At 45.3% G+C, this 13028-nt stretch overlaps 1 protein-coding gene across 8 annotated transcripts in view; it reads right to left on the bottom strand.

The window, feature by feature from the left end:
- Nucleotides 1-13028, bottom strand: part of ZNF532 (zinc finger protein 532) — a 52419-nt gene that overhangs the window by 25561 nt on the left and 13830 nt on the right. For 7 of the 8 annotated variants that reach the window (XM_083155267.1, XM_083155264.1, XM_083155269.1 and 4 more), the window contains 3 exons: nt 7633-7764; nt 3634-3768; nt 451-2819 (listed from right to left, as the gene is read on the bottom strand). In XM_083155267.1, coding sequence (XP_083011393.1) covers nt 451-2793 — 2343 coding nt within the window. In that variant the 5' untranslated portion in view covers nt 2794-2819; nt 3634-3768; nt 7633-7764. The remainder of the gene's footprint in view (nt 1-450; nt 2820-3633; nt 3769-7632; nt 7765-13028) is intronic. The other variant, XM_083155272.1, reaches the window with a different exon arrangement.

The following is a 13028-nucleotide window of genomic DNA, read 5'->3' as shown; positions in this document are numbered from 1 at the left end:
GCTGGTTGTTTATCACTTTTGAAGCTTGATACATCTGGCTCCCTATGAGAAAGTGTACATAATTATAAGATGCTGAGCAGCACATGTCATCTACACACAGGCAGCCATATTGCCGGCTGGCCTATGGGTCACAAGAACCCTGGCTGTTGATGCTCTAGGAATTAATATGGTCACTGCAAAGCAATAAACTGCTTGATTATAAATAAATGGCTTAGCGGAAATACTGGTTGCCTTTTTCAGTGGTTCCTGGAACTTGAATAGGCAGGAGGGCATCCTCATGGTGACTAGAAAAGCTGACAAAATGGCTGCCTGGTTGCCCCAATTTCATCACAAAATGGCTGCACTTAGAGGATAACTGCACATCAGTTGGGCTTTAGAACAACGCAAATTGAAATGATTATGAAATAACAGAATATTGGGTAACCTTCGGAAGTATATATGGTACCCTACTTGTCTGGTTGTATCCGCAGCTTGCTGAAAGTGTGTCGCTAGGGCGGTTTCATCTAGGAATACTTCGGAGCACTCTAAGCATTTCAGGCTATGCCGGCACAGCTTGGAAGAATCTTCGTCCAATGGCATAGCGGGTGTGATGGGAGCGCTCACGGGAGCTGAAATCACCGGAGCGGACGCTCCAGTCTGCACCTTCGATACTGCGTGCGCCGCCACTGTTGCAGGGTTCGGCCGGGTAGCTGGGGCGGATGTGGTGGAAACACTGTTCTGAGAGGAAGCAATCATCTGATCTACTGGGACTGGCTTTAGGATGAGGTGTGAACACTGCATGACCACACCTTTCTCTTTATGCCCCCGTGCATGAGAAAGTAGGCTGCACTTATTATAAAAAACTAAATTTTTCTTGCAGTGGTTGCAGGTGACTTCTATACGTACACTCCGTCGGTCGTAATGCTGCAAAAGGCTCTTTTCTAGGGCGAAAGCATCCCCGCATTCTAAACACTTGTATCCACGTACAGGCAAGGTAATTCCTGCATTGGTTGGTGGACTAAGATTGGGGACATATACAGGAACTGGATTAATACTACTCAGCACCTTATTAAAGGCCTCCACCACAGAGCTTTGAGAGGAAGCCATTACTTGGACTCTTGACACCTTTTTGGGTGCAATCACGGTGGCGGATGACACAAGAGTTTGCTTGATTTGCTGTTGGGGTTTAGTTAACACTTGGCGAAGCTCGGTGGTGGTTTGAGAACCTTGAGGCAAGAGGTTGAGATTGGCAAAATGCACCGTCTTTGGCACAAGCTTAGCATTGGCAAGACTCGAAGCTGGAACCACCACCGTCTGCTGTTGAATGGCACTGGCAGCCTTGATGATGGCACTACTGGCACTTTGGACAGAGGCAGCAGAAATAACTGTGGCTTTAACCGTAGTATTATTACCAAACTTCAAGTTTATGACTTGCGAGCCTGCAGTTTTTACCGCAGATACGGGTAGGAATGCGGTGGCCACGGGTTTGATGGTGACCTGTTTCGGAGTAACATCTGTTGAAGAGGTGGCATTGTTAGGAACACTTGTCTGTACAGAGGCTCTCGGTGATGAAAGCACAGCTGAAGCAGATGTAGGCGATGACAAAAGCGAGGACACTACCAAAGACGATGTTTGATCGGAAGGTTGTTTTGTCACGTCAGCTTCAAAGTCAGGTAAAACACTGGTGACTGTTCTCTTGATTTCTCCAGATGATGTTTTGATCGTCTTAATTCTTACTTTTGGAATAGCTGGGGTGGAACCACCGGACGATGGTGAACCTTTGCTGCTATTTTCACTGGACACGCTCCTTGGACTATCGGGTTGTTTCACAGGGGTCTTCTTTGTACTGTCAATTAGATTTTGCATGGTCAACTGGGAATCGGGAGACTTCACATTCGTCAATGAATCACTAATGTCTTTTGACACCATTGAGGTCTCCTCTGTATTGCTTTGAATATCCTTTGGGCCATAGGCTACTTTCTTAGCACTGAGAGCAGCAATCGCGGCAATGCATGAAGAAAGTTTTGCAGAGGTCTTTAACTTCAACTGTGATACACTGAGTCCGTTGACTTCACTTTTATCGGAATCTAGTTTCCCATCAACAATTCTGCTCTCCAAGAGCCTCTGAGCGCTTTCCTTCAGTTTTTCGTCCAGCTTTTTCCCTTTAAAGGCGTCATAGACACTTAAACTAGCTGAACCAGCCTCAAAGTCTTTCTGGCCCTCTTTGCTCTTGTCCACGCTGCCAGAAAGAGCAGTTCCAGATTTAATCAACTGTTCCATCAACTGGACTTTGTCCCGTTCATAGGGGTGCTGAGAAATCGATCCCATTAAAATATTAGACCCAAAGCTTCTACTTAAGTCCCGTCGATCGGGAGGATCATCCACTTCGATTTTTTCATCATCATCAAACTCTTCAGCGCTGGAAATAGGACTGAACTGGTTAAAAACAGACTCTTTAAGGATGGTGCCAGATACCACAGCTTTTTCTTTGAGGGCTTTTAGCCCTTCTTTGTTGAAACGCTCAAGATTGGAGATGGTAAGAAAGCCGTTGTGCAAGCCATTACCAGCGGTGTGATGACCATCCTTTTCGGATGACTCAGTAGAGTCGATGGTTCTTATGTTCTTGACTATAACGCTTACACCAACGTCAGAAGATGAAGGAACATGAGCTTCGTCATCTCCTTGAGCGCTATGCTTGATAGGATTATCGTGGTCATCGTGTCCAGATTCAATAGCTGCTTTTGGATCCACCATGTCAGGAATGTCGAAGGCTGCCAGAAGGTCATCAAAGTCTGGGGTCTTCATATCTCCCATGATCACACGTTTGTAGTCATTCAATCCTGTAATGAGGAGATAACTACTTAACAAAGACAATCAAAAACATCTGCCAAGCCTATATATGTCTGTCCATTTATCTACAGCACTACGGTAAATTGTACCAATGCTTCGTGTTCACATTTGTCTTCATAATTGTGGTTGTAAATTACCACTGATGGAAATTATGGTAAATAATTATGTCGAAAATGTCCGCTCGGATTAGTCGCCTGTGATCCCCCTTTAGCCTAGAAAGCAGGATTGCATGCAATATATCACATGCGATCCTTTTGCAGGCGGTATATCGCATGCGATTCCAGCCAAGCCTGCCCGGCTGCACGAGCAATCCAAGAGATTGCGACTCGCAGGCTCTGGTGCAATGTGCACGGGACCGCACATCATTTCGGACCGGCTGTCATTCACCAGCAATTTGGGCTCTTTTCCTGTGATTGATCGCAGCAATCACTGCAATCGAGCCCAACATGCATGTGAATTGCATAGTGTATGGGGGCTTTTAGCGCCCAGAAATCACATTAAATTATTTGTGTTTATAACAGCAGGAAGTAACCTATAGGCGCCAGTGGGCTAACGCCATCTTTAAATGGCCATAGCTGCAGGGGCAAATCTCGCTTGGTAAATCTGGCAGCGTTACATCCCGCATAGAAACATTTGGGGGTTGCGTTTGCCGGTGAGAATGGAGGGATCCTGGAAGATACCAGAACGGAAATTTAAGACCCTTTTAGAGGATGGTTTAATTCATCTGTAGGAACCTCACTGAATGTTCCAGGTAATAAATATGCGCATAAAAGTGCATAAAAATATATCCCCGAATTTACTTACTGTAATATAGCACATTACACAAGGCTCCGGCAGGACCTCGCAGGGAGATTATTCTACCCCTTAGAATTGGTAGGTGCTTTCAGTATTCAAAGTCTGGAGTAACTTTGCGCCATGTCACGGTTTATGGTAGTACATCTGAAACAGAACAAGAAAAACAATTCAATGCATTTACTCATGAACTTAGTAGCAAACATTTTATTATTACCATCATCATCCTTATTTATATGGCGCCACAAGGGATCCACAGCGCCCGAACTTGGGAGTGAAATATTTTGAATGCGTTTGGCTTAGTGTTGTTTCCTTTTGCGATATAGCGTGACAGACGTACGTCATCGGACTAGAAATGTTGGGCGTATTTTGGTGCATAATCAAAAAAGGCTCAAGAGTCATCAGTTCCGGCTTTCTGCCTATGCATTTCTATACACAGACAGAAAGGCCGCACGGAATGGGATCATTGGATAGACAGCAGCTAGGTCTACAAGCATTAGGTCGACACCACTAGGTCGACATGGGTTAGGTCGATAGGGTCAGTAGGTCAATACAAGCATTATATCGACATGGGAAAGGTCAACAGTCAAAAGGTTGACATGAGGTTTTTCACATTTTTTTTGTCCCGAAGATAGACACAGTCGACATGGACACTGAAACGTAACGCTGCGCTCACCATGCTTCGGGCACACTATTTAATTCTCCCACCACGCCCTAGTGGATGGTAGGGCATGAAATACCGCCTGTCGGTTCCAAATAAACTGTGAAAAAGCCTTTTGACTGTTGACCTTCCCCATGTCGACCTAGTGACCGTATCCCGGCGGCACGGAGTGTTTTTACCGCAGCAATTACAAACACTTAAAATGAAATCAGACTTCGAATGTTCAATTAGGTGCATCTGGGATACCCAGGGATTGTATGGGTGCGTGACAGTTCTAGATCACACTCTAAACATGAATAATATACAGACTAAACAGCGGAGATCTATTTATCATTCTGGGAAATAGGTGAAGGCTACTGTCCCTCAGTCCTCGTCACAAAAGAGTGACTCGTTGCTACAAACTCCTCCCTAAGAAAAATGGTCACTTTCCAAATGACAGTAATAATCCTATTACTGGGGACTAGGACAACCAACCAGCCCCGCTCCTGCAACATAACTCCCCCATTCTCTACTCCCTTCACTGGCTGCCTATAAAGATGGCGAATCATATTCAAGATTAATTTACTGAGTTTCAAATCCCTCCATGACCAAGGCCCAAGGTACCTGAAGCAGCTTCTGATCCCATACTGTCCCAGCCGATTACTGCGGTCTGTAGATTAATGATTTAGCAGTACCTAAAATCCCCCCTAATTTATCTGAGGGTCAAGCTTTCAGCCACCTCTATGGAACTCACTTCCCTGCAGCACAGTTCAAGAGGCCCCATCTCAAGAATCCTTCAAAAACAAGACTCAAGACTTTCCTGTTTACTCCAGCATTTCCATTATTCCCTTAAGTATTGTTTATGAAAAAGCCTTTCCATACTTCATTGTTCCTGTACTGTATTACATTCATTCTATCTATTAATCGCCTGGATTCTTATTGGAGAAAAAGCGCTATATAAATAAAAGTATGATGCTGATTATTATTATTATGTGGGAATAAACCCTGTTTAGGAGTGAAAGGTCTATAGTAGGGATGCCAATCCCGGGGCATTTTTTTCAATCCCGGAATTCCAGGACACACAGAGAGAAAGCGGTAACACATAATGTGAAGCACCCTTACACTTACACCACGATGGAGTCTTAACCCAGCGATATGTTATTCCTTGCCTTCCATTCCCCACAGAAATGAAACAAGCTGGGTATTTAATACCAGTGCTGGTAGCCATTTCCTGACAGCTGCAGCAGACTGTGTTGTCCTAGCAGGGCTCTTCAGTGTAACCCTAGTATATTAGCGATGCAGTGACAAGGCTGGGTAGGACACAGGGAAATATGAGACAAAAATAAGATGTTCTGTGTAATGGGCCTTTATCCTCATATGACATCTCCTTGTTTATTCGGAAATCAGCCAGTTGCATCTGGACAAGATTCACAGAAAGTTATTGAATTCTACGAGTCAGCCAAATATACCATTCTCCATAATGGGACGCTGACATTATGCTTTTATACTGAGAAGCAATGCGCACTGAGGTAAAACAGATCAACTCAGATCCGTACAAGGCCACTTTTATAGAAGACGTCAGGATCAGCTTTAGACCCAGTCCGGTGACCCCCCCTCCCCCCATGCACAGGAAAGGGGCCAGACTGGCTGGGCTGCGCAATTTGCTTCTCTTCCTGAAGGAAGACAGGGGAGGAATACCAAAGAGATTACACAGTTGTGTGCCCCCAGGGAAGCGCGAGACCAGACTTGTACAGACCCAGCAAAAAGCTCTGGTTTTGAGTCAGTGGAGAAAAGATTTTTCTTCCTTATGTGTGAAAAGCATTAACACTGAGATATTCTCTATTATGGTATAAAGTGTGGATTTGGCGTCACGCTGAACCCTTCCAGATACACCGCATGACCAGTGGTATACAGGCAGCCCTTCTCTGGCATGTCTGGCCATTACAGCTACACCTACTGCTAACTGGTGCATAAATCTCACGCCTACAGCCATAAGCCTCCAATTAGAAGTAGACTTGGAGGAACATTTACTAAACATTAGATTTTTTTTTTAATGCCGCCAGTGTCTAGCACCGCCTGTTGGCACTATCTGCAATATAAAAAATACAATGTGCCTAGTAGCAGCACCACAAAAGTAATTGGTGTCCCCCCACCTCCGTCACACACTAAAAAAAAGGAATACTGCGCACCAAAAGTTTACACAGTAATGCCTACTACACATTATGCCTCACACTGTAATGCCTACTACACATTATACCACACACTGTAGCATCGATTACTGTAATTCCCATTACACATTATACCACATGCCATAATGCCCATTACACACTATACCACACACCATAATGGCCATTACACATTATGCGACATGCTGCAATGCCTAGTAGATATTATGCCACATAAGTGCCGCTTACCTACATGCTAGTTACAAGGAGTTACATGTTGATAGCCAGGGGTTACATGTTCATTACCATATGGGTACATGCTCATTGCCAGGGGTTTCATTCCCGTTGCCACAGGGAATAACATGCTTGTTGTCTCAGGTACAGTAATTATACGCTTATTGCCCAGGGGGGAATACATGCTCGTTGCCATAAAAGCTTGATGCCTGGGGGTAGGTGCACATTGCTGTTTCCTGTGCCAGTGCCTGTAGCTCCCCCTGCCTCCATGTCACCCCCAGCCTCCCAGCGGCATCCGGGAGCTGCGTGTGCCATCTGCAGGTAGCACCCAGCTCCCGCCGCCATAGCCAGGGACCTCCCCCTGCAGTTCCTCTTCCCTGCTTGGCGTGTCGCTCTCTGATGTGGTGCTCCTAGCACAGTGTTGTCTGTATTACGGCTCTGATTTGCAGACCAGACGTGTGCTAAAAGCACCACAGCAGAGAGCAACACCCCAGGTAAGGAAGAGGATCTGCAGGCGTTTTGAAAGATGCAGGGTGCTAGAATGATCACTATGGACCATAAATTCTGCAATTATTTGAACACTCACATCAGTCCCTGCCCCAGCGTACACCCTATATCCCCTATCACTATGTCACCCCGTATATATGCACCCGCCCCAACTTTGTATTCAGGCCTGTACGTATTTTGTATAAAAGCTGCATCCAATGCATTATGTATGTCCTACACTTCTCTAGTGTTGCACCTCGCACATCAATCGGAATACAATAATAATATAGATAATGATAACAGCACCGTCCTGTCTGTCACCGGATGAACAGATCCATTACATGGAATTGTGCAAACAGAGGCTCCCAGCACATGTTATCTGTCAGGTTTATCTGTTTGCCGGCAGCTAATGAAGCGGAGGAGAATGAATGGTTGCCGGGGACTACAGGAAAGTGACGGGAGATACTGCACATGGGGGGTAGTTACCGTAGTGTGATGGCCGCTGTCCTCTTAGTACACACGGGCTGTTTAGTGCATCTTGACAGATGGACAGCAGTCATTTCTATCAGCCGGGACGCTGAGAGATGCCCAGGTGCTCGGATTGCCCCTCATGTTGGACTGCAAAGACCAAAAATATTTTATTCAGTGTCGTTATTGGAATCTTCCTATAGACAACTACTGCTAAATGCAGGAGAGAGAGGGGGGGGGGGGAGAGACAGACAAACTGACACGGAGCGAAACAAGTATATATTACACAAAGATAAACAGACACAGAAAGGAGAGAGACAAAGTAACACAGAGAGAAATACAATGTAGGAGATAAAGGAAATTAAACAGAAAAAGATAGAAAAAAAGGGTATCCGGTCATTAGTTTCGACACATGAAAAAGGTTGACAAGTTTTGGTTGACAAACAAAATGGTCCAATACGAGCAAGAGAGTTTTAGATATATATAGTTTGAAAACGGACCAGTTCTTACGTCGCGAACCAAGTGGGCATAGAGGGAGAATACAATAGTGTGCCGGAAGCATGGTGAGGGGACGCGTTACAATAATACGGTGTCCATGTCAACAGATATTGACATAGTTACCAATAAAACGTGAAAAACTTGCGTCAACCTTTTCCTGTGTTGACCATTTCCATATTGACCTTTTTCATGTGTTGAGCAATAGAGGTCGTCCTACTGTTGACCCAATAATCCACACAGAAAAAAAAGAGCTACAGTGGTATGTCGGTAAAAGCCAAGGCAAGGAGTCACAAGGACAGGGGAAAGGGCCACTTGCTGTCAGCAGGCATTAATGATTGGCAGGGGAAGGAGTCAGTGATCCTGTACCCAGCAGGCAGTGTCAGAGTCACTGAGGGTAAGGCAGAGATAAAAGACAGGAAGCACTGGTGGTAAGGGTAGTGCAGGGAAGGAGAAAAGGGAAGAGTGAGAGGGCCCTGTCTGAGAGAGATCACATTCTACAAGGAGTACTTCACCAAGGGATGTAAACTGGGATGAAGAGAAGGTGGATAGGAGGATGGAGTGAGAGAAGAGTAAAAAGAAGGGCTGGCAGTCTATAGCGAAAAGGAGAGTAGAAAAAAGTCGCATTGGGTGAGGGTCCAGGTGTGTGGGCACAGTGGGAGGAATCTTGTAAGTAGGCATGGGAGGGAGTGATCAGAGTAGAAGTGCAGCAAGGAGAGGAGGAAGAGGAGCAGGGCATGAGAGGGAGTGATGGCAGAGATGAGGATTGAGAAACAGCTGGGGAAGGACCCCTTCCCGACATTTGACGTACATTTACGTCATGGTCGGGATGTACTTCCCGACACATGACGTAAATGTACGTCATGACTTCAAAGTGTCACCGCGTCTAGAGACGCGGTGACAGAGGGACGATGTCTGCTGTCCCTGACAGCAGGCATCTTCCCTCATTGCCCAGGGGGGGCAGCGATGCCCCCCGCCATGGGCGATCGCTGCGATTGGCTGTTCAAACGTGAACAGCCAAAAGCAGCGTTTACTGTGTGATGTGTAAAATTTAGACTCTGCTGCCCCCTAGTGTCCAAAAAAAATAAAAGAAAGTTGAAATAATGATGTAATAATAAAGTTTAGATATGGTCTATGTTAGTTATTAACTATTTTGAGTGGTATGATTACTGTATTTGTCTCACAAGCAGAAAATTTTACATTTTGCAAATAGCAAAATGTTCAAATTTTTTACGACATTTTGGTATTTTTCACAAAAAAAAAAACTGTATCGACCAAAATTTACCACTAATTTAAAGTACAATGTGTCACGAGAAAACAATCTCAAAATCACTGGGATAAGTAAAAGCAAAAAAAAGTTATCCCCACTTAAGTGATACATGTCAGATTTGAAAAAAAGGGCTCTGTCAGGAAGGCAAAAACATGCTGCGTCGGTAAGGGGTTCACTTTCAGACCGCATTTATTACCCGGTATTTACCCGTTTTTTTACTGTTTCAAAACGGTAATATGTGCTGTCTGAAAGGTGCAGAGTGAATTTACAGTTTTAAAATAACCAGTATTTTAAAACGGGTCAAAAAGCAGGGTCCTACCCGTTTCAGACTTTTTTTTGCAGTCTGTACGGGTCTGAAACGGTACCCAGGCAGCAGTGAGCACTATTGGTCCGGCTCCATGCATATTTAATGAGCGGGGACCCGCTGCAGTGCATATTTAATGAGCGGGACCCTCTGATTATATATGCGCATATGTAATGAGCGGGAGTGTGAGCAGGGCATCGTGCGGTGAGCAGGGCAGCGTGCAGGTATTGCCACCTGCCTGTAGCCCTGCCAGGGATGTAGTCTATGGCGCTCCTCTCACCCTGACCGTGGTGATACCAGCAGCCTGTCTCATTGCTACTGTGTGTCCTGTTCTCCAGCTGCTTTCACACTGCAATCCTGCTTAAGACCCGGTTTTTAAAGGGGTTTTAACTTTCTCTGACCCGTTTTAAGAAACGTTTTAAATACCGGGTCCAAGCAGGTTTTGCAGTGTGAAAGCAGCATTAGGGGTTTTATTCAAATTTGGGTTGAATGGTTGAAGCTTGGATTCTCGAGATGACAGGAAGCCAACGAAGGAGATCACAAGTGAAGAAAGGATCAGGAACAGCAATCAAGTCAAGAGAGGATGAGAGAGGTCAGAGGAGGAGAGGGACACTTGAGTATCATCGGGGTACAAAGATGGTATTTGAGGCTGAAGAAGTTGATGATATTTACATGGGTGGAAGCGTAGAAAGAAAAAAATTAATGAGATCAATGAAAAATCTTTAGGACCAGATGTATCAAGCTTTAAAAAGTGATAAAGGAGAGAGTGATAAACAACCAGCCAATCAGATCCTACCCATGATGTTACAGGCTGGGTTTGAAAAATGACAGGAGCCGATTGGCTGGTTGTTTTTCACTTATTGAAGCTTGATATACCCGGCCCTTACAGAGCAACAACAGGTAGAGAAAATTATGGGGGGGGGGGGGGGTTCCTTGAGAGACTCTGAGGCAGCCACAACACAAGTGGGCATAGCAGAGGGTGATGAAGTCAATAAAGCAATAAAGAGAGTGAAGAAGGGGGCGGGGAAATGAAGATAGATGTACAGTTTCACGGAAAGTTGTGATTCAGTCTTAGCCATGTCAAGTTTTAGGAAGTGCTTGGTCATCTAGGAGGAGAGGAAGCTTTGAGGTTCATTAGCATAAAGGGGGTCAAGGAATGATTATTTGGGAAGAGCAGGGAGATGAAGTCACAGGAAGAGTCTCGAAGACCCAACAAAATAAAACATTCACATACAGTAGTGTAAGTAATAAATACGGAACCCAATCACTGCTCAGCCACTAATAGCTCAATGGAAAAACCAAGTAGTGATTGACCAGTGGCAATATCGCAGCCAACAAATAATCAACTGGAGCCACATCCTCTAGGCAAGAAAATGTAATTCAGCACAAACACTGGGTACAGTACACGGGGGGGGGGGGGGGGGGGGGGGGGGGCGGGGATTTACTAAGGTGGGAGTTCTTAGTTCTTTTTCAGATGGGATGTTGCTACAGGCAAACAATGAGAAGCTACTTACTTATTTAGCAATTTCTAGAATATAATAGGATAGAATCTGACTGGTTGCCTATAGCAACAGCACAGCTGAAATTGAACTCCCGTCTTAGTAAATTCCCCATTGGGTGAGAAGCAATGCACTTCATAAAACTAGCCCATAGGGTCGCACGAGGTCACCAGGCCTCTGTGGAAGGTCTACAACAATTTCTATGCATGCGTGTTATGTTCTGTCTCTCCATTTCATCGCTCCAGACTCTGCTAGGGGGGGGATAAATGTTAAAAAATAGCTTCTTAGTTTCATTTTGTTTAGATGTACAGGTTGAGTCTCCCATATCCAAAACGCTGGGGACCACAATTATTTTGGATATCAGCGTAATCCCTAGTTTGGATCCAAGTCTAATCAGATATAAAATTTATGTTTCACATACATACATCTTATACCCACAGCGATGTTCACATGCTGTTTTCTTCCCTGCGTATTAGAACAATTTTTTTTTATTATTATTACCAATTATTTATATTCTGCGCCACTTTTCACAGAATATTTGGCAAATTGGTCCCTGACCCGAATCTATTAGACTCATTCAGCTGCGGTTGGAGTTCCGTCCATGGAAGCAGCCGTGATATCGCTGTATGGTAATTCTATTACATATCAGTAGTGATTCAACCGATATTCTAGGACGCAGCATCGGATCTCTCTCCCATCATAGGTGCCGCGCCAACCAGCCGCTACAGAGGCCATGAAATGGGCACTAACCAGGAACATCACAGGCTACACATGCTAAGGATCTAAGGGGCAGAATTATTAAGCTCGGTGAAGTGATAAAGTGCCTGGTACTTTATCACTGGCTAATGAGCTCCTAACTGTGAAGTTACAGGCTTGGTTTGAAAAATGACAGGTAGGAGCTGATTGGCCGGTGATGAAATACCAGACACTTTATCACTTCACCAAGCTTAATAAATCTACCCCTAACTTACTGCAATGTTGCCTATTAATGTGCGTTTACTCCCAACATGAGATGACCCATTCCAGGAGGACAAGATGCTCTATTCCTGGACTTCCCTGCCAGTGGCAGTTGCAGAGTTGCAGGGCTTCAGCACAGTCCAAATATCAGATAGGGGAGCTGCACCAACTGCCACCCCAACCACCACAGTCCAGGGATCACTGGCAGGTGTGGCTCCCCTATTTGTACTTTGGACAGTGGTGCAGTCCCACCTCTGCAACTGCCACTGGCAAGGAAGTCCAGGAGCAGAGCATGTTGTGCCTCCTGGAATGGGTCATGGTGGGAGGTACAGATGGAGCCATCCTTATCTAGGACCAGATTCTCTAAGCTTCAAAAGTGATAACATGGAGAGTAATAAACAGCCAGCCAATCAGCTCCTGCCTGACATTTTTCAAACACATTCTGTGACATGGCAAGTAGGAGCTGATTGGCTGGCTGTTTATCACTCTCCATGTTATCACTTTTGAAGCTTAGAGAATCTGGCCCCTAGCCCTTTAATAGGATTAGGTGAGCAAGAGCTGTCGGACTGCGAATTGGCAGCCTTGCGAGTCCACCAAACCCCACCCGGTGGGACGAAAATGGGTGGGCAGCTGATATCCGGTGATGTCAGCTGCCTGCCGCCCCGCACCCACGTCACGGCCTTGTTACCATGAGAACGCCCAGCGTTCGCCCCGTAAAAAATTTGCAGACGCAACGCCGTAACCTCACCCAACTCCAAATTTGCAACAAAAATCGGTACTTGTGTATTTTGGCGGCGCCCATCGCATCGCATACCATAACACATACGATGGTATGCGATGCGACGCGATATCGTACGATAGTGCACGATGGCATACAATTTTGAAATTG

Source organism: Crinia signifera, chromosome 1 (genome assembly GCF_055691185.1).
Source record: "Crinia signifera chromosome 1, ASM5569118v1, whole genome shotgun sequence".
Lineage (NCBI taxonomy): Eukaryota > Metazoa > Chordata > Amphibia > Anura > Myobatrachidae > Crinia > Crinia signifera.
This window is presented reverse-complemented; position numbering and strand designations above follow the sequence as displayed.